The 21489-nt window shown below is 42.4% G+C and overlaps 1 protein-coding gene across 1 annotated transcript; it reads right to left on the reverse strand.

Moving 5' to 3' along the window:
• Positions 1-315: 315 nt before the first annotated feature.
• Positions 316-20303, reverse strand: LOC141201663 (dynein axonemal heavy chain 12-like). The gene is made up of 4 exons (XM_073663679.1): positions 20298-20303; positions 20108-20229; positions 18689-18971; positions 316-330 (listed from the first exon to the last, which is right to left on the reverse strand). The coding sequence occupies exons 1-4, from the start codon at positions 20301-20303 to the stop codon at positions 316-318; spliced, it is 426 nt and encodes a 141-aa protein (XP_073519780.1).
• Positions 20304-21489: the final 1186 nt, after the last annotated feature.

The raw sequence follows: 21489 nt of genomic DNA on the forward strand, positions 1-21489 counted from the left end.
GATGAAGGGGAGGACCATGTTGGGGAAATGTTAATGTATGCCTGGGAGAAGGAAAAAATGAATAAACATATACATAAGAGGAGAAAGGCTGGGGAAACATATACAGATAGTATATGATGGTACATGCAGGGAGAAGGGGAAAGACAGGGGGGATGATTGATAAATAGACACACATACATATCCATGTGAGAGGGGAGAGGCAGGGGAAATATATATTATATAGAGTACATGTAATATAGCATCCGCAAAACATTATAAGCAATACAGTGTAACATAGAAAATATTATATAGGGTGACAAAAAGGATATATCCGGTTCATATATGTAGGATCTGTGAAAAAAGTAAAAACATAATATAAGAAATACAGAACAAAGCAATAATAATGGGCAATATGTCATGGTATGTAACAAAAGACCTCTGAACCTTAGGGACAGACTGGTACAGGCCGACATTGGGAGTTTTAACCCAAGGACACACCAGACGACATTATCTACACCACGATTAGGCAATTTCCCGTGCCTAGGCTGCCGCCAATGTTCAAACATCCACAGGTGTGTCTCTAATTAACTCAGATGTTGCCAAAAAAACTATTAGAAGCTTCCAAACACATGACATCATCATATGGGCAGTCGAGAATTGTTTAACCACTTCGCTCCAGAGCCTGTTTTTGCCTTCGTGACCGGGCCAATTTTTTCAATTCTGACCACTGTCACTTTATGAAGTAATTACTCTGGAACGCTTCAACGGATCCCGCTGATTCTGCGAATGTTTTTTCTTGACATATTGTACTTCATGATAGTGGTAAAATTTCTTCGATTTTATTTGTGAAAAAATCGGAAATTTGGCGAAAATTTTGCAATTTTCAAACTTTGAATTTTCATGCCCTTAAATCAGAGAGATACAGTACAGACCAAAAGTTTGGACACACCTTCTCATTTAAAGATTTTTCTGTATTTTCATGACTATGAAAATTGTACATTCACATTGAAGGCATCAAAACTATGAATTAACACATGTGGAATTATATACTTAACAAAAAAGTGTGAAACAACTGAAAATATGTCTTATATTCTAGGTACTTCAAAGTAGTTACCTTTTGCATTGATGACTGCTTTGCACACTCTTGGCATTCTGTTAATGAGCTTCAAGAGGTAGTCACCGGAAATGGTCTTCCAACAATCTTGAAGGAGTTCCCAGAGATGCTTAGCACTTGTTGGCCCTTTTGCCTTCACTCTGCGGTCCAGCTCACCCCAAACCATCTTGATTGAGTTCAGGTCTTGTGACTGTGGAGGCCAGGTCATCTGAAATAGCACCCCATCACTCTCCTTCTTAGTCAAATAGCCCTTACACAGCCTGGAGGTGTGTTTGGGGTCATTGTCCTGTTGAAAACTAAATGATGGTCCAATTAAATGCAAACCGGATGGAATAGTATGCTGCTGCAAGATGCTGTGGTAGCCATGCTGGTTCAGTATGCCTTTAATTTTGAATAAATCCGCAACAGTGTCATCAGCAAAGCACCCCCACACCATCACACCTCCTCCTCCATGCTTCACGGTGGGAACCAGGCATGTAGAGTCCATCCGTTCACCTCTTCTGCGTCGCACAAAGACACGGTGGTTGGAACCAAAGATCTCAAATTTGGACTCATCAGACCAAAGCACAGATTTCCACTGGTCTAATGTCCATTCCTTGTGTTCTTTAGCCCAAACAAGTCTCTTCTGCTTGTTGCCTGTCCTTAGCAGTGGTTTCCTAGCAGCTATTTTACCATGAAGGCCTGCAGCACAAAGTCTCCTCTTAACAGTTGTTGTAGATATGTGTCTGCTGCTAGAACTCTGTGTGGCATTGACCTGGTCTCTAATCTGAGCTGCTGTTAACCTGCGATTTCTGAGGCTGGTGACTCGGATAAACTTATCCTCAGAAGCAGAGGTGACTCTTGGTCTTCCTTTCCTGGGGCAGTCCTCATGTGAGCCCGTTTCTTTGTAGCGCTTGATGGTTTTTGCAACTGCACTTGGGGACACTTTCAAAGTTTGCCCAATTTTTCGGACTGACTGACCTTCATTTCTTAAAGTAATGATGGCCACTTGTTTTTCTTTACTTAGCTGCTTTTTTCTTGCCATAATACAAATTCTAACAGTCTATTTAGAAGGACTATCAGTTGTGTATCCACCTGACTTCTGCACAACACAACTGATGGTCCCAACTCCATTTATAAGGCAAGAAATCCCATTTATTAAACCTGACAGGGCACACCTGTGAAGTGAAAACCATTTCCGGTGACTACCTCTTGAAGCTCATCAAGAGAATGCCAAGAGTGTGCAAAGCAGTCATCAAAGCAAAAGGTGGCTACTTTGAAGAACCTAGAATATAAGACATATTTTCAGTTGTTTCACACTTTTTTCTTAAGAATATAATTCCACATGTGTTAATTCATAGTTTTGATGCCTTCAGTGTGAATGTAAAATTTTCAAAGTCATGAAAGTATAGAAAAATCTTTAAATGAGAAGGTGTGTCCAAACTTTTGGTCTGTACTGTATGTCACACAAAATAGTTAATATATAACATTTCCCACATGTCTACTTTACATCAGCACAATTTTGGAACCAAAATTTTTTTTTGTTAGGGAGCTATAAGGGTTAAAAGTTGACCAGCGATTTCTCATTTTTCTAACAAAATTTACAAAAACATTTTTTTAGGGACCACATCATATTTGAAGTCACTTTGAGGGGTCTTTATGACAGAAAATACCCAAAAGTGACACCATTCTAAAAACTGCACCCCTCAAGGTGCTCAAAACCACATTCAAGAACTTTATTAACCCTTCAGGTGCTTCACAGGAATTTTTGGAATGTGGAAGAAAAAAATGAACATTTAACTTTTTTCACAAAAATGTTACTTTAGACCCATTTTTTTTTATTTTCGTAGGGGTAACAGGAAAAATTGAACCCCAAAATTTTTTGTGCAATTTCTCTTGAGCGCGCTGATACCCCATGTGTGAGGGAAAACCACTATTTGGGCGCACTGCAGTGTTCGGAAGGGAAGGAGCGCCATTAGACTTTTTGAATGTAAAATTTGTTTGAATAATTAGCAGACGCCATGTTGCGTTTGGGGAGCTCCTGATGTGCCTAAGCAGTGGAAATCCCCCACAAGTGACACCATTTTGGAAACTAGACCCCTTAGGGAACTTATCTAGATGTGTGGTGAGCACCTTGAACCCCAAGGTGCTTCACAGACGTTTATAATATTGAGCTGTAAAAATAAAATTTTCACATTTTTCCCACAAAAATATTTTTCATCCCCTAATTTTGCATTATCATAAGGGTAATAGGATAAATTGCACCATGAAATTTGTTGTGCAATTTCTCCTGAACACGCCGATACCCCATATGTGGGGCAAAACCACTGTTTGGGCGCAGGGAAGGAGCGCCATTTGACTTTTTGAATGTAAAATTTGCTTGAATAATTAGTGGACGCCATGTTGCATATGGGGAGCCCCTGATGTGCCTAAACAGTGGAAACACCCCACAAGTGACACCATTTTGTAAACTAGACCCCTTAGGGAACTTATCTAGATGTGTGGTGAGCACCTTGAACCCCAAGGTGCTTCACAGAAGTTTATAATATTGAGCTGTAAAAATAAAATTTTCACATTTTCCCCACAAAAATGTTTTTCATCCCCTAATTTTGCATTATCATAAGGGCAATAGGATAAATTGCACCATGAAATTTGTTGTGCAATTTCTCCTTAACACGCCGATACCCCATATGTGGGGGAAAACCACTGTTTGGGCGCACGTCAGGGTTTGGAAGGGAAGGAGCTCCATTTGACTTTTTGAATGTAAAATTTGCTTGAATAATTAGTGGACGCCATGTTGCATTTGGGGAGCCCCTGATGTGCCTAAACAGTGGAAACCCCCCACAAATGACACGATTTTGTAAACTAGACCCCTTAGGGAACTTATCTAGATGTGTGGTGAGCACATTGGGAGACATAATAAACAAATCAGTAGCAGGTGAAGAATTGGTTTTATTTATTTTTTACGCCGTTCCTCGTGCAGTATAAGTGATGAGATTACTTTATTCTTTGGGTCGGTGCGATTACAGAGATACCAGATTCATATTGAGTTTTTATGATTGACAGCTGTAACACACTAAGAGACGCTTTTTTTTGTAAAATCTAGTTTTTGTGTCGCCATATTTTGAGAGCTATAATTTTTCCATATTTCGGCCAACAGAGTCTTGTGACGGCTTGTTGTTTGCGGGACGAGTTGACATTTTTATTCGTACCATTTTTGTGTACGTGAAATTTTTTGATCGCTTTCTATTACGTTTTTTGGGAGGTAAAATTAACAAAAACCAACAATTCAGGAATTGTTTTTTGAGGTTTTTTTTATGCCGTTCTGCGTGTGGTAAAAGTGATGAGGCAGCATTATTCTTCGGGTCAGTACGTTTACAGCGATACTACACTTACTGTATATTTTTTTATGTTTTGGCGCTTTACACAATAAAACTATTTTATAGAAAAAATATTTTTTTTTGCATTGCTTTATTCTGAGAGTTATAACTTTTTTATTTTTCGGCTGATGGAGCTCTATGGTGGCTTGTTTTTTGCGGAATAACATGACGTTTTCAGCTGTAGCATTTTTATTTCCATTTTGCTTTTTGATCGCATTTTTTTCCACTTTTTGTTTGGCGATATGAGGAAAAAGCATAGTTTTTTGCTCAGTTTTTTATTTATTTTTATTACGGTGTGCACAGAAGGAGTTAATTAGTGTGACAGTTTTATAGCTCGGGTTGTTTCGGATGCGGCGATACCAAATATGTGTACTTTTTTTGTTTTTGCATAAGTATATACGGATTTATCGGTTTAATATTTTATTTATTTATTTTTATTTATTTTGTGATTTTTTTTAGTAGTTTGAAAAAAATTTTTTTACTTTTTTTTACATTTTTACTTAGTCCCTGTATGGGACAGTAATTTTTATTTTTCTGATCACTGATCTCATGTAATGTAATAGACATGTATTACATTACATGAGATCTTTGCTGACTGTTTCACAGTCAGTGTCTCCTGCCAGGCTTCAGCTTCAGGCTGAGCCTGGCAGGACACCATATATGGCAGATCTGGAGGCGGTCATGTGACCTCCAGCTGCCATAGCAACGCCAGGTCCTGGAAGGTATCAGGGGTCGACGGAGAGGTAAGTAGACGACCCCCTCTCCTCCTGCTGTCTTCTATATGCCGCGATCACTATAGATCGTGGCATATAGAAGACAGCAAAGGGTTAACATCACTGGGACCTGATCCAATCAGGTCCCGATGATGTTCCCTGTCAGAGCTATCGCTCTGCACCGCACCCGCAGCGCTTGCAGGACCCTCGGGGTCCTGAGTGCTGCGGGACCACCCACCGTTTTTAAGCGTCCGCGCTGCACAGAGCCCAGGCTGCGCGGACTTTTATCTACAGTGGGCGGTCGGGAAGTGGTTAAATTAAAAAAAAAAGTTACACAAAGTAAAATAGAGAGTTACCTTTTTATTATCATCTAGGACTGTGTTCATACTTTCTATCCCTAGCGTATCAATAGGTCCATCAAAGATAACCCATTTTCTTTCCGGAGTCTCAGATAACGCAAACTCCCGGAAAGTATTAGCGACTATCCCATCGGTCCACTGCAAATGAAGAGAGGCATCAATAAAATTGCTCTTCCCATAAAATCCAATACAATCCCACAATTGAAAGGATTATTAAAGGGAACGCCTTGGATTATGATATTGATGATACACATGTATTGACTACACGTGGCCCCTATTGATGTGAACGTGACGGCACCGGGAGAGACCGCAAGTAAGTGATTTGCATATATGCGGTCACATGCCAACTAGAAGTGCGTGACCTCACTCAAAGCAAGTGTATTGAGTGAGGCCAGACACAGTCTAGTCAGAATGTATCTGGAAGTATGCAAACTTATGCTAATTTCTGCCATAAATAATACAATTTGTTGTTTCCATGTCTGATGGGGAAAATAAAACAGTTTCCAATTTTTGTGCAAACAGGGAGTAAGTCATAATAAAATGATTGTCCGGCAATGTATGGCTGGGGTCTATGTCTCTGAAGGAACCCCTTCTACCATGTCCATAAGCCATAAAAGGGGAGATTTTCCCATTTTCAGCAAAGATATTAGTATTTTAAACAATAATTCCAATCATAGACGAACCTCATGTGACACTGGATCAAACTGCCCGAACAGCTGCCCCATGGTGATGGCTTTAGGGTTCACTGTCCGGTAAATCACTTTTTCTTCTTCGCACCCTCGCTCATTCATAAGAGACAGCGTATCAGCGAGGACGTGGAGGACCTTCGTTTTTCCAGAGAACGGCTCTCCAACCAACATAAAACTGTACGGGATAAACAAAATGCAGCATGGTCCATTGTATAAAATGGAAACAGCGAAGAATAAATCCCCCGTCCCATGGACTTCTGTAGTTCCAGCTTACCCGTGTCGGACAATCATCATCTCATACGTCTGGATCATGTTCTCCAGGAAGACCTTCTCGGGCTGGATGTTGTGTCCAGCACAGCTCTCCTGTGCGCATTCCAGTAAATCCTGAGCAAAAGGAAGGTAAAATATTTCATCAGTCTGTTTACAGTGGATCCAATTAGAGGTGGGAGAATACATTTTCAGGACCCAGATCAGTATTCTGTGCCCGCTGGACAGGACCCCTGAGAGCCGCCTCTTAGCTGCCGGCATCCCCGGCTCCTCTTCTGATTATATGGCCTGGTGTACATCATGCTGCAACCATAATGTCATGGCAGGCCGGCTAATCTGAAGAAGAGCCGGGGGGCAGGAAGAAATAAGGTGGCTCTCAGGGGTCTCATTCAGTGCCCACCACTGACCTGATGTCACGCACAGTGTAGGAATACAAAGTACGACACAAAGGGATGAGGGGAAGGGAGCCCAGACACTAGGGAAAGGGGGAAATGGAGACCTCCTAGGCTGATCTGCAATCACCCTGTCTCCCCTACCGACTCTATATTGGTTCCTCACCAATTGCCGCACAGGAACCTATCCCTGTATTTCCTTAGCGCTTGGCCCTGGATAGGGAAGGGGGGGTGAGCACTAGTCGATCCCCACTGACAACTAAAGACAGCAAGGGGAGACAGACACAGGGGAAGTAGCTTAGCTTGAGTCGACTTCAGAGAGATGGCACACACATCCTCTTAGCACCAGAGAGGAAGTAAGAGCTGCACTTGCTCCAAGCCTTCACAAGGGGACATGTGAATATCACTGGCACCTCTGTGTAGCAACCAGGAAGTATTTAAACACCCAGGCCTGATTGTCAATTAGAGCAGGAGGGAGGTAGCCGTTGGGTCCTACAGTGAGACCGCTAAGAAGATGTCTGTAATGCCAAACGAAGGGATCTCCTGCAACCAACTGCAGCGCGACTGTCTGTCACATCTGACGCACCCATGACACCTGGCCATTGAATCAGGCTCCTGCAAATCGATTCATTCATCTAAAAAAAAAATGTTTCCATAACCTACAACTAAACTAGCGATAAATCACTAACAGATGTTTTAACCATTTGTTTTCTACATCAGATCATCTTGCATTGGAGGTATAAGTGAGCCCCCTTACCTCTGGTGCCCCTGTGCAGCTGCCCAGGTTGCACTAATGGGACCGGACGATGAGTGACAAGGTCATGTAACCCAATTCCAAAGCAGTGGATCAGGATCGGGTGATTTCAATGGGATTGGTCCACCATCTACTGTGTATGGGGGCCTCATGACAGATTATGTTGGGGGACATAAAAATCGGGCGGTTGGAATTTAATCACCCAATCCTTACTTTCTGACCCTGAAATTAGCAGCTGCCATAAGATTCTGGCAGCGACTCTGTCATAGAGAAAACAGGAGCGAGCATTCCTGAATATGACGGAGCCGGGAAAGATAACTGTCATCCAAATGATAGCTGGCCAGCTATATAGGACCTATCACTTGCCATTCATATGCAATTTTATTACCTGGTGTAAATGCCGCCGTTCTCCTGAATCCGGTGTTTTTCTTTTGCTCCTGCGCCTCTCCATTCCTGAGATATAGCCTCTTTATAGAAATCTAGTTCATAATTTTTAATAGCCAATTGGGCGTGATCATCAAGTCATCTCTGTGGGAGTCTTCAGGAAGGCCTTGCCCAGTTGGCTTAAAGGGCTAGAGGAGAGCGACAGATGTCAGGAACGGAGAGGAGCAGGAAGAAAAGAAAAACAATGCCAGAGTCAGGAGAACAGCGGCATTTACATATTTATGGCGAGGGACAAGTCCTCTTTAAGTCTTGGAAAACCCCTTTAAGACACTATTATATTTTAATACCTTATAGTCGGCTTTCGGAAGTTGAATGCCAGGGAACAGGTCGCTGGTAATCCCATTGAACAGAGGAATATCAGGAGACAAAAATTTGGGTTCGTTTACATCCTTAATTGACGGCAAGAGCTAAATAGAATGAAAAAGGATTAAATGATAAAATAATTCATATACAATATGACATGAAACAATATTAAAAGTGAAGAACCCCATTACAAAGGAGCCGTCAGTTCTTGTGGTATGTCTGTATAAGTAAAGAATAGTATTCTCCAAAAAATAAGTATGAAACCTCTTTTCCTAAAACTCTACATTGTATCGTCCCTCTGTTATACCTCCTGGAAATGTATGTGTAAATGATATATAATGTATATATAATCTATATAGGGGACAACCCTATACAATCTGACTGTGCCCAAACAGTGGTGACATTGTCAGACTGTGTAGGGGACTCGTTATTGACAGATTTCAATTAATTCCTACATTTCCAGGAATGATAAAAGAGGAATGGAACGCTGCTGAGTTGCACTAAAATATGCTGCAGAATTGTTTTTCCATAGGGAATACATGTGGCCTCTGTGTTGCACTGTTAATTGCCGGCTGCAGAATGAGTTAAGTGAGATACTGTCAGTGAACTCGTTTTTGCTGGCTGACGGGGAGTTTGTAAATGTTTTATCTGTCTTTTTCTGAGCTCCTCTCAGTTTATTTATGACCACAGACCTCATCAAAATTGAATGTGCAGGGAATCAAAAAGCCGGTGAAAGCCAAGCGATGCAACGTTTTTAATAAAACCCAATTGTTAAAATGATTTTTAGCCTAAAATACATGCGTTTAAGTTAAAAATCAAAACTGTCCCATAAGATGAACAAGCTACGTGTTTAACAACTATAGTTTTGACACTTTTGCACAGATGAGATCTAACAAGCCAGGAACAGTAATGTGCAGAAATTATTTGTAGGTCTCTGTCTGCTACTATAAAATCATACAGATCTAATTTTTGTGATCCAAATGCTTCTCGGTAAGATGGTAATGCTATCCTATACGAGATGTAAAGCGACCAACAGTTCAGAACTTACAAGAATATCTTCATTTTCATGGGGGAATTTCAGCTTCAGATTGCCAGCAGCGATCAGCACAGCCTTTACTGCACGCATCCCATAATCATAATGGAACTGGGACGAGAGCGGCTCCGAGCACAGCCGGTAAGTCATTACCATCTTCACCGAGAGAGGTTTAGCGTGCAGAAAACCGTAAGAATAAAGGCAGATCTCCGCAATCAGAGCATAGTTGGGGACCATCATTGCTACAGTCCGGAAAAGAACCTGAAATGCGCAAACCAGATGGGTCAGTCAACAAATGAAACTAAATTACTGTAAACTAGGCATAGAGCCGGGGAACCCATTATGTCCATTTACACTATCCTCCACCCCAGACCTAAAAGTGATGTGTGTATTCCACATCAGAGGAAAGTCAGTCAAAGTGTGGCTAAAGGGGTATTCCCATCTCCAAGATCCTGTCCCAATATGTAATAGGTGTAATAATAATAATGTTTGCAAATATCTCCAATTAGAAATGTAGTATAGTTATTCTGATTAGCTATGTTGCTTACCGCCATGTGCAGGACATTGCAGTAGCTTAGGTATCCATGGTTACGACCACTCATAGTAACAGTTAGTTACTTGCTAGTGGTCGTAACCATGGATACCTAAGCTACTGCTATGCCCTGCACATGGGTTAAGCGACATAGCTAATCAGAAGAACTATACTACATTTCCAATTGGAGGTATTTGCTATTAATATTATTATTACACCTATTACATATTGGGATAGAATCTTGGAGATGGGAATACTCCTTTAACACTTTCCAAATCTCTCTCCACACCTCTACTATGTCCATTTTGGAAAATAGGAGAATGGGACATCAATATTAAGGAGCTTGCAGAAATGAGGGCATCCGGTGTTGTGATTATACATAGGAAATGTACAATCTCATATAGGTTTGGGGGAGAATAATCCCTTTGATGAAATCTTATGTTTCTTTTGTAAACCTAGTATTTACTTGAAAGTTTGTGAACCCCTCAAAAATTTCTGTATTACTGCATAAATTTGACTTAAAGCTACATCAGTCTGTGAGGTCACAAAGGAACTCAAGGTAACCTCTAAGCAACTAAAGGCCTCTCCTCACATTAGCTAATGTAATTGTTCATGAGTCCACCATCAGAAGGACAATGAACAACAATGGCGAGCATGGCAGGATTGCAAGGAGAAAGGCAATGCGATTTAAAATGTCACTGCTAAAACTCACCTGGGCACATCAATAGGTAACTGGAATAATGCTTTGTGGAAGGATGAGGCCAAGATAGAGATTTTAAGTGAGAAGCTATATGTTTGCAGAAAGAAACTACTGCATTACAGCATAAGAACCTCCTATCATCTATGAAACACAAAGATGGTAATCGTAACATGCTTTGGGCCTGTTTTGCTGCACTTGGCCAAGGACGGCTGCCATCATTGATGGAACAATGAATTCTAAAATCTATCAGCAAATGCTAAAGGAAAATATCAGGATATCAGTTCATGTACTGAATCTCAAGAAAACGTGGGTCATGCAGCAAGACAATGGCCCAAAGACACAAGTCGTTCTACAAAAGAATGGTTGAATAAACATAAAGTTTTGGAATGGCCGAGTCATAGTCCTGAGCTTAATCCTATAGAAATGTTGTGGAAGGGCCCGATGCAAGGCACTGGGACTCTTTACCTTGAGGTTATCCGGCAGCTCAGAACGTCCCGCGGAGCCAGGATTCATGGTAATGGCTACGAAGCAATTTGGGTTAAACTTCAGTTCTGTTCCTTCGAAGTTGAACATGTCCATCTTCATCTGGATGGCTCTCTGGATGCGGAGAATCTGTTGGGCCACCACGGACAACACCTCCAGCTCAATACGGTTACACTCATCAAAACACGCCCATGCTCCCGATGATGTCAGCCCTTGGAAAAACTAAAAAAAAAGTATATACAGTACAGACCAAAAGTTTGGACACACCTTCTCATTTAAAGATTTTCTGTATTTTCATGACTATGAAAATTGTACATTCACACTGAAGGCATCAAATTATTAATTAACACATGTGGAATTATATACTTAACAAAAAAGTGTGAAACAACTGAAAATATGTCTTATATTCTAGGTTCTTCAAAGTAGCCACCTTTTGCTTTGATGACTGCTTTGCACACTCTTGGCATTCTCTTGATGAGCTTCAAGAGGTAGTCACCGGAAATGGTCTTCCAACAATCTTGAAGGAGTTCCCAGAGATGCTTAGCACTTGTTGGCCCTTTTGCCTTCACTCTGCGGTCCAGCTCACCCCAAACCATCTCGATTGGGTTCAGGTCTGGTGACTGTGGAGGCCAGGTCATCTGGCGTAGCACCCCATCACTCTCCTTCTTGGTCAAATAGCCCTTACACAGCATGGAGGTGTGTTTGGGGTCATTGTCCTGTTGAAAAATAAATGATGGTCCAACTAAATGCAAACCGGATGGAATAGCATGCCGCTGCAAGATGCTGTGGTAGCCATGCTGGTTCAGTATGCCTTCAAATTTGAATACATCCCCAACAGTGTCACCAGCAAAGCACCCCCACACCATCACACCTCCTCCTCCATGCTTCACGGTGGGAACCAGGCATGTAGAGTCCATCCGTTCACCTTTTCTGCGTCGCACAAAGACACGGTGGCTGGAACCAAAGATCTCAAATTTGGACTCATCAGACCAAAGCACAGATTTCCACTGGTCTAATGTCCATTCCTTGTGTTCTTTAGCCCAAACAAGTCTCTTCTGCTTGTTGCCTGTCCTTAGCAGTGGTTTCCTAGCAGCTATTTTACCATGAAGGCCTGCTGCACAAAGTCTCCTCTTAACAGTTGTTGTAGAGATGTGTCTGCTGCTAGAACTCTGTGTGGCATTGACCTGGTCTCTAATCTGAGCTGCTGTTAACCTGCGACTTTTAAGAACCAAGAATATAAGACATATTTTCAGTTGTTTCACACTTTTTTGTTAAGTATATAATTCCACATGTGTTAATTCATAGTTTTGATGCCTTCAGTGCGAATGTACAATTTTCATAGTCATGAAAATACAGTAAAAAACCTTTAAATGAGAAGGTGTGTCCAAACTTTTGGTCTGTACTATACAATCAAAAGATGTCAGCAGAACATCGGTTGGAGTCAGTTTATTATCTGCAATGGAGCAGCTTAACATTGTATGTACCTTTCACATTGCTATGTAGTCCAAACCATCAGAGCAGTTAAAGACCACACACTGCACGGCCAGCGCCTTGGCCAAATCTTTGGTGGTCTCAGTTTTTCCTGTGCCGGCCGGATCTTCTGGAGCTCCACCAAGATTTAGATAAAAAGCACCGATCTACCAATGAAACATGAAAGAACTGGTATGAAATATCAATAAACTTTCTAAGAAGTTTCATGCATCATACAAAAGTCAAAAAGATTTCTGAGCATAACCCATCACATCATAGCAGAGTCCGCTAGCATCTGTCAGTGAGCGGAGTGATGACCAGGCGTGGGGAGTCGCCCAGGTACTCATAGGCGGACTTCACATTGCAGTTGATGATTCGCACTCTCGCATTCTCATTCTCCCAGTAATAGCGGAGTTGGGCAAGCCACTGGAAGTCTGTTCATGAGAAACTCCTGAGCAATGTAGGAAAAGATAGTCAACCTCTAAGACACTGCAGAATCACAAGGGAGAGTTTCTAAAGGGAAGGCAAATGCCCATACATTATAGGACAAAACTCCTAGTCACCGAATTCTGCTTTTTCATTTAGTCCCATTGCCCACGGTGTATAACATCCGGACTCTCAGCCCCCAGTTTATAAAATCCGGCCTCTCGCCTCCCCCGGTGTATAACATCCGCCCCTCGCCCCTAGTTTAGTATAACATCCGTCCCCTCGCCCCCCCCGCCAGTGTATAAAATACATCCCCTCAACCCCACTGTATAACATCCAACCCCAAGCCCTCCTTTGCATAACATCCGACCCCCAGGGTATAACATCCGGCCCCCAGCCCCGGTGTATAACATCTGTACCCTCGCTCCCTCCCTCTGGTGTATAACATCCGGCCTCTCGCCCCCCCGGTGTATAATATCCGTCCCCTCGCTCCCAGTGTATAACAACCATCCCCTCGCCCACGGTGTATAATATCCATCCCCTCGCCCCTGGTGTATAATATCCGTCCCCTCGCCCCGGTGTATAATATCCGTCCCCTCGCCCCTGGTGTATAATATCCGTCCCCTCGCCCCTCAGTGTATAACATCCAGCCCTCGGACATGTATAACATCTAGCCCCTCATACCCCTAGGGTATAACAACTGGCCCCTCGGCCTTGTATAACATTAAGACTCTCGCCCCCCACCAGTGTATAACATCAATCCCCACGCCCCCCGGTGTATAACATCCGCCCTCCCATGCTGTGTGCTGTTACTAACATATGACAGAACGGCTGGTGGTGCAGAGCTCTCTGATACCAGCGCGGTCCTGTAATAGGAGCCACCGGGGTAACAAGTCTGGATATTACATTTCTTCCCTCCTAAATCTCCCTCCATCACATGTGAGTGATATTATTAAGGAGTAGAAGGAACTGCAGCAACTCAGGAGACCCCGGAACATTACAGAGCGGGGTCACTGAGTGCTGAGGAGCAGAGGGCAGAACGCTTTCCTGACTCCATTGGTAACAACATCACCACAAACACTGCGCCCCCGCCAGGAGCTTCATGGCCGAGCAGCTGCATGCAGCCTTACATCACCAAGCACGATGCCGAGCGTCAGATGGAGTGGTGTGAAGCCACCACCACAGGACTCTGGAGGAGACCTGTTCTGTGCAGTGACGGATCACACTTCTCTATCTGGCATCTGATGGACGAGTCTGGATTTGGTGAATGCCAGGAGAACGTTACCCTATTAACTGCATTGTGCCCGCTGTACAGTTTGCTGGTGGAGGTATGGCCTTGTTTTTAGGGGTTGGTCCAGGCCCCTTAGATCCAGTGAAAAGATATCTTAATGCTTCAGCACAAGACATCTTAAACAATTGTAGCTTCCAACCCTAAGGGAATAGAAGAGCAGAACTGTTTCACACACGTTCTCAACCTCAACCCCACTAAACACCTTTAGGATGATTAATTAGAACAAATACTGCACAATGGCAGCATAAATATGTCACCGCAACATAGGGAAGAACAATGTCAGTCACACATCAATTACATTGCCATATGTCTGCTCAGGCTTAGAATGGCTGACCATTCGGAGAATTACATAATACCTACAAAGAAACCGAACAAAAGGTCATTAAAGGAATTGAAATAAAAACCCTTTATTAGTACATCCATGGTTATGGAAGGACACCGCACAGAGGAGGGCACACACACCATTGATAGAAAATATTACAAACCGCACCTAGGCCATCCAAAACACTGACTATAAAGAATATCAATTGTGGCAATGAGTCATATACAGGGGATGCCGACACATACAGATGCAAAAACATTCCTATACAGTTATATGAAAAAGTTTGGGCACCCCTATTAATCTTAAGCTTATTGTTTTATAAAAATTGGTGTTTTTGCAACAGCTATTTCAGTTTGATATATGTAATAACTGTTGGACACAGTAATGTTTCTGCCTTGAAATGAGGTTTATTGTACTAACAGAAAATGTGCAATCTGCATTCAAACAAAATTTGACAGGTGCATAAGTATGGGCACCCTTATCATTTTCTTGTTTTAAATCCTCCTACCTACTTTTTACTGACTTACTAAAGCACTTTTTTTGGTTTTGTAACCTCATTGAGCTTTGAAGTTTATAGCCAGGTGTATGCAATCATGAGAAAAGCTACTTAAAGTGGCCACTTGCAAGTTGTTCTCCTGTTTGAATCTCCTCTGAAGAGTGGCATCATGGGCTCCTCAAAACAACTGTCAAATGATCTGAAAACAAAGATTATTCAACATAGCTGTTCAGGGGAAGGATACAAAAAGCTGTCTCAGAGATTTAACCTGTCAGTTTCCACTGTGAGGAACATAGTAAGGAAATGGAAGAACACAGGGACAGTTCTTGTTAAGGCCAGAAGTGGCAGGCCAAGAAAAACATCAGAAAGGCAGAGAAGAAGAATGGTGAGATCAGTCAAGGACAATCCTCAGACCACCTCCAGAGAGCTGCAGCATCAACTTGCTGCAGATGGTGTCACTGTGCATCGGTCAACTATACAATGCACTTTGCACAAGGAGAAGCTGTATGGGAGAGTGATGCGAAAGAAGTCGTTTCTGCAAGCACGCCACAAACAGAGTCGGCTGAGGTGGAGGTTCCATCGTGCTTTGGGGCTGTGTGGCCAATGCTGGCACCGGGAATCTTGTTAAAGTCGAAGGACGCATGGATTCCACTCAGTATCAGCAGATTCTTGACAATAATGTTCAAGAATCAGTGACAAAGTTGAAGTTACGCAGGGGATGGATCTTTCAGCAAGACAATGATCCAAAACACCGCTCCAAATCTACTCAGGCATTCATGCAGAGGAACAATTACAATGTTCTGGAATGGCCATCCCAGTCCCCAGACCTGAATATCATTGAACATCTGTGGGATCATTTGAAGAGGGCTGTCCATGCTCAGCGACCATCAAACTTAACTGATCTGGAATTGTTTTGTAAAGAGGAATGGTCAAAAATACCTTCATCCAGGATCCAGGAACTCATTAAAAGCTACAGGAAGCGACTAGAGGCTGTTATTTTTGGAAAAGGAGGATCTACTAAATATTAATGTCACTTTTCTGGTGAGGTGCCCATACTTATGCACCTGTCAAATTTTGTTTGAATGCAGATTGCACATTTTCTGTTAGTACAATAAACCTCATTTCAAGGCAGAAACATTACTGTGTCCAACAGTTATTACATATATCAAACTGAAATAGCTGTTGCAAAAACACCAATTTTTATAAAACAATAAGCTTAAGATTAATAGGGGTGCCCAAACTTTTTCATATAACTGTATAGTGACCACCATCTCAATATGCAGAAATGACTACTGCCCCATAGACGTCATTGTAAGTACACCCCAAGATTGCTTTACTGTGACAAGATCAATTGTGTCCTATGAAAACTCAAAGAAAAGAGGGGGGAATATAACATCGATATGGAAAGAACATAGGAATGGGGTGAAATGTATGAAGGTGCTCGGCATATTGAGCTGTGATATCTGTAGAGGGACGGACTCCATATTAACATCCTGTATATGGATTTAGAATAGGAGGCCATAAAAGCCCCTGTAGGTGTAATGGGGAGGGGGCACAATACCTTTCTCCATGTAGTGTATGATAAATAGAACATGGTATTGGAAAGTTTGGCGCCAGCCATGATGTTTGCACAAACCTGTTTGGATCATTTCCATGACCACGTCACGAGCGTGCCCCTCTATGGTGACGAGAGCCCCCAATGTGCTGCGAGTCTGCTGGGACAATTTGCCTCCTCGCACAAGCTCCACAATATCATTTAGCTGGAGCTGCAGAAATCTATACAGATTATAAGCTGCAGACTAGATTGAGAACTCCACAATATGCAGGCACTTTTTAATGTACACAACAATTTTACAACATATCTTTATAGAAGTTGGAGATCTGGATTGAACCCAGAGCTCCAAATACCCAGATGTACCTCTACAAAACCCTGCCACAAACAGCATGGAAAACTCAATGCAGATGGATTAATTTGATGCTGGTATTATGGGAAATCCCATACAATGTCTTCCCTTATTGGTAGATATGACGAGAGTAGAGATGAGCGAATGGATTTGCAGGACTCTGGTCCAACAGTCGGGTCAGTATTCCACGGCCGCTGGACCGGAGCTCCATGAACCGGCATCTCCGGCTCCTCTTTTGATGTCGATCTCATAGTTGTGGTGTGAGGCACAAATGACATCACGCCTGGCCGGCTAATCAAAAGAGGAGCCAGGGATGCCGGCATGTAAGAGGCGTTTAGCAAGGCTCCCATCCAACAGCCACAGACTACTAACCTGCTCTCTTAGACCAAGGTCCTGCAAATTTAGTTGCTCATCTCTAGACAAGATGCATGAATCAATGCAAAATCCCAACTATCAAATACTATGGAGCCTTTTGGGTACCTTCAAGATATTGAGCAGCTGTACAACTGCAACCCCCAGGAGAAGACCCCTGGGCAAGAACAGTACATGGGCTCTTTGCAGTCTAATAACGTACTGTGAAATAAGCTACTTGCATCTTTTGATGTGAATGTGGGTCCCCTTACCTCTGTTGCACCAATGGTATATCCGCCCCTGGAAACTCCTATAAGCTGCGTCCCTGGATATGACAGTCTATTAGCAGGAGAACACATGAAGTCTGTCTATGAATGTATATATATGTATTTCTCCCAGAAAATTATTACAATTACACATGTTTTGTTGTTCACATGTTTATTTCATTTGTGTGTATTGGAACAACACAAAAAGAAGATATTGGTCAACAATTTTGGTTCTCAAGTCCTCAGACAGTTCTCTTTTCCTCTTTCTGTTCTCCCTACTTAGTGTGGCACGTAACAACGCAAAGATTGAGTCAACTTTTCCCCTTTGTATCGGGTTTCAGGTGTGATTTTCATATTGCCCACACCTTTTACTTGCCACAGGTGAGTTTGAACGAGCATCACATGCTTGAAACAAAATTGTTTACCCACAATTTTGGAAAGATGCCAACAATTTTGTCCGGCCCATTTTTGGGGTTTTGTGTGAAATTATATCCAATTTGCCTTTTTTTCTCTGTTTTTTTTGTGCTGTTCCAATACACACAAAGGAAATAAACATGTGTATAACAAAAAATACACATGCAATTGCAATAATTTTATGGAAAAATACTTCAAGGGTGCCAACACTTCCGGCCATGACTGTTTCTAGTGAAGCAACCTTGATGAGTAAAGGAGCTTATGCCGTACCTCTGGGCCACTGCCGATAGCTTCATGCCCTTCACTGGTCCAGAACATCTGAGACGCACAGAGCACGACCTGTCCCGGCCATTCCCTCACCCAGTCTTTTCTTGCAGTCTCAGGGTACGCCTTTTAAAAAAACAAAGTTAAATTACGTTGACAGAAGCATTTAAGAGAGGGACAACCTTACTAGTATTATCTAGCAAATTCATTTCTACCGATTGCAGGTAGAAGATCTGCTACCTGGCTCTATAGCAAGAGATACATCATCCACAAATCATTCACTGCTGCCAAATAATCTTATACAAATATAAAAGTACTAGATTAGTTCCAATTAATGCTTTTGGTCTGTAGGTAGATCCGTACCATTCGTGACCGAGCAATAACATCATGCACGCTCCTTAACATGACATCTTCCCCTTGGATGAGCCACTTCTCCACGGCCCCCCGAGCCTCGGAGGTGGAGATGGTCTGGATGAGCTCTACGCGTTCCCCCTCGGTGCTGTACATGGCTTTGATGTCCAGGTTAGGAAGGAACTCCAGCTTTGCGATGCCTTCAAAGCCCTTCTTTAGATGTGGTTGGACCCGCAGAGGATCTTTAGTCTCAGAGAGAATTTCTAGCATTTCGTCGTTGGACAGGAAGAAAAAGCTAAAGCGAAAATGCACAATATGATAAAGATGTCATTAAAGTATTGGGTCAGGCGCCATTTGTATTAGTGTCTATGTGAGAAAATAGAAAAGCAAAGCTTTAAAGTAAAGATTCAGTCCCCATACACATTGGATTAAAATAGTTTAAACCTGACGATTGCAGCAGGACCGGCCTACCCACTGATGTGTATGGGGGTCTCCTGACTCTCCCCCGATAGAGGATGTCAGGGCCAGAAGGATCGGGCAGATGGAATTTCAATACCCGGTCTTTTGGTTCTCAGGGGAGATAACCCGCTGCCGGAGGTGTCCAGTACTGACTTTCTCCTCTCTCCACATTAAAAACACATGACTGTTCAGCAGAATATGTGGGAGTCAGAAGAAATAGCCAAATAACCATTCAGACCACGGGTATCTCATATCTCATGCGTATGGCTAGCTTAAAGGGGCTATCCAGCTTTGGGAACTTTTTTTATTTAACTGAAATGGGTATTCCCATCTCCAGGATTCTACCCCAATATGTAGTAGGTGTAATAATAATAATATTAGCAAATACCTCCAATTAGAAGTGTAGTATAGTTCTTCTGATTTGCTTTGTCGCTTACCCCATGTGCAGGGCCATTGCAGTAGCTTAGGTTACGACCACTAGCAAATAACTGTCACTATATGAGTGGTCGTAACCATGGATACCGAAGCTACTGCAATGCCTTGCACATGGGGAAAGCGACATAGCGAATCAGAAGAACTATACTACACTTCTAATTGGAGGTATTTGCTAATATTATTATTACTACGCCTACTACATATTGGGATAGGATCTTGGAGATGGGAATACCCATTTAACTGCGAGAATTTGCGACAATTCAGTTTCATTAAAAATGTTGCACCGTTCGGCTTTTTGTTTCCTGCACATTCAGCTTTGATGTGATCTGTGGTCATAAATCGGCTAAGAGGAGCTGAAAAAAGACAGATTAAAAATAAGTCCAATAGCCAGCGCAACACAGAGCCAATAGAAGGCAAACAGTGCAAAATTATTAATGAAATCCAATTACAAAAATGATTTCAATGCGTTTAAATAAAAAAAAAAAAAATTTCTTTAAGTAGTATATAGAATCATTGCAACAAGTGAAAGGACTATACCGTGGGAAAAAAAGCCTCTTCTTCTCCAGATAGGCATTCAGCCCTTTCATGATTTTATCCAGAAGCACATTGCTGTCCTGAAGTTTTTCCAGAAGTCCGGTCAGAGAAGTGGCGCTTAAAACCTAAAACAAAGTAGATAGCCCATAAGTAAGATTCCATTATATAGTTATAGAGACTGAAAAAAGGTCACATTCATTGACTATTGTGCCAATAGTTCATATTAAAAAAATAATTAGAACATACAGTTATATGAAAAAGTTTGGGCACCCCTATTAATCTTAAGCTTAATGTTTTATAAAAATTGGTGTTTTTGCAACAGCTATTTCAGTTTGATATATGTAATAACAGTTGGACACAGTAATGTTTCTGCCTTGAAATGAGGTTTATTGTACTAACAGAAAATGTGCAATCTGCATTCAAACAAAATTTGACAGGTGCATAAGTATGGGCACCTCACCAGAAAAGTGACATTAATATTTAGTAGATCCTCCTTTTGCAAAAATAACAGCCTCTAATCGCTTCCTGTAGCTTTTAATGATTTCCTGGATCCTGGATGAAGGCATTTTTGACCATTCCTCTTTACAAAACAATTCCAGTTCAGTTAAGTTTGATGGTCGCCGAGCATGGACAGCCCTCTTCAAATGATCCCACAGATGTTCAATGATATTCAGGTCTGGGGACTGGGATGGCCATTCCAGAACATTGTAATTGTTCCTCTGCATGAATGCCTGAGTAGATTTGGAGCCGTGTTTTGGATCATTGTCTTGCTGAAAGATCCATCCCCTGCGTAACTTCAACTTTATCACTGATTCTTGAACATTATTGTCAAGAATCTGCTGATACTGAGTGGAATCCATGCGTCCCCATCCATCGATCCTGGGTAGGTGTATATGCCCCGCCATCCATCCATCCTGGGTAGGTGTATATGCTTCTCCATCCATCCTGGGTAGGTGTATATGCCGCGCCATCCATCCATCTTGGGTAGGAGTAGATGCCCCGCCATCCATCCATCTTGGGTAGGAGTAGATGCCCCTCCATCCATCCATCCTGGGTAGGTGTAGATGCCCCTCCATCCATCCATCCTGGGTAGGTGTATATGGTCCTCCATCCATCCATTCTGGGTAGGTGTATATGCCCCTCCATTCATCCATTCTGGGTAGGTGTATATGCCCCTCCATTCATCCATTCTGGGTAGGTGTATATGCCCCTCCATCCATCCATTCTGGGTAGGTGTATATGCCCCTCCATCCATCCATTCTGGGTAGGCGTAGATGCCCCTCCATCCATCCATTCTGGGTAGGTGTATATGCCCCTCCATTCATCCATTCTGGGTAGGTGTATATGCCCCTCCATCCATTCTGGGTAGGCGTAGATGCCCCTCC

The sequence above is a fragment of the Phyllobates terribilis genome, unplaced genomic scaffold, assembly GCF_046119375.1.
Source record: "Phyllobates terribilis strain yellow unplaced genomic scaffold, ASM4611937v1 Scaffold_123__1_contigs__length_5148117, whole genome shotgun sequence".
Classification (NCBI taxonomy): Eukaryota; Metazoa; Chordata; class Amphibia; order Anura; family Dendrobatidae; genus Phyllobates; species Phyllobates terribilis.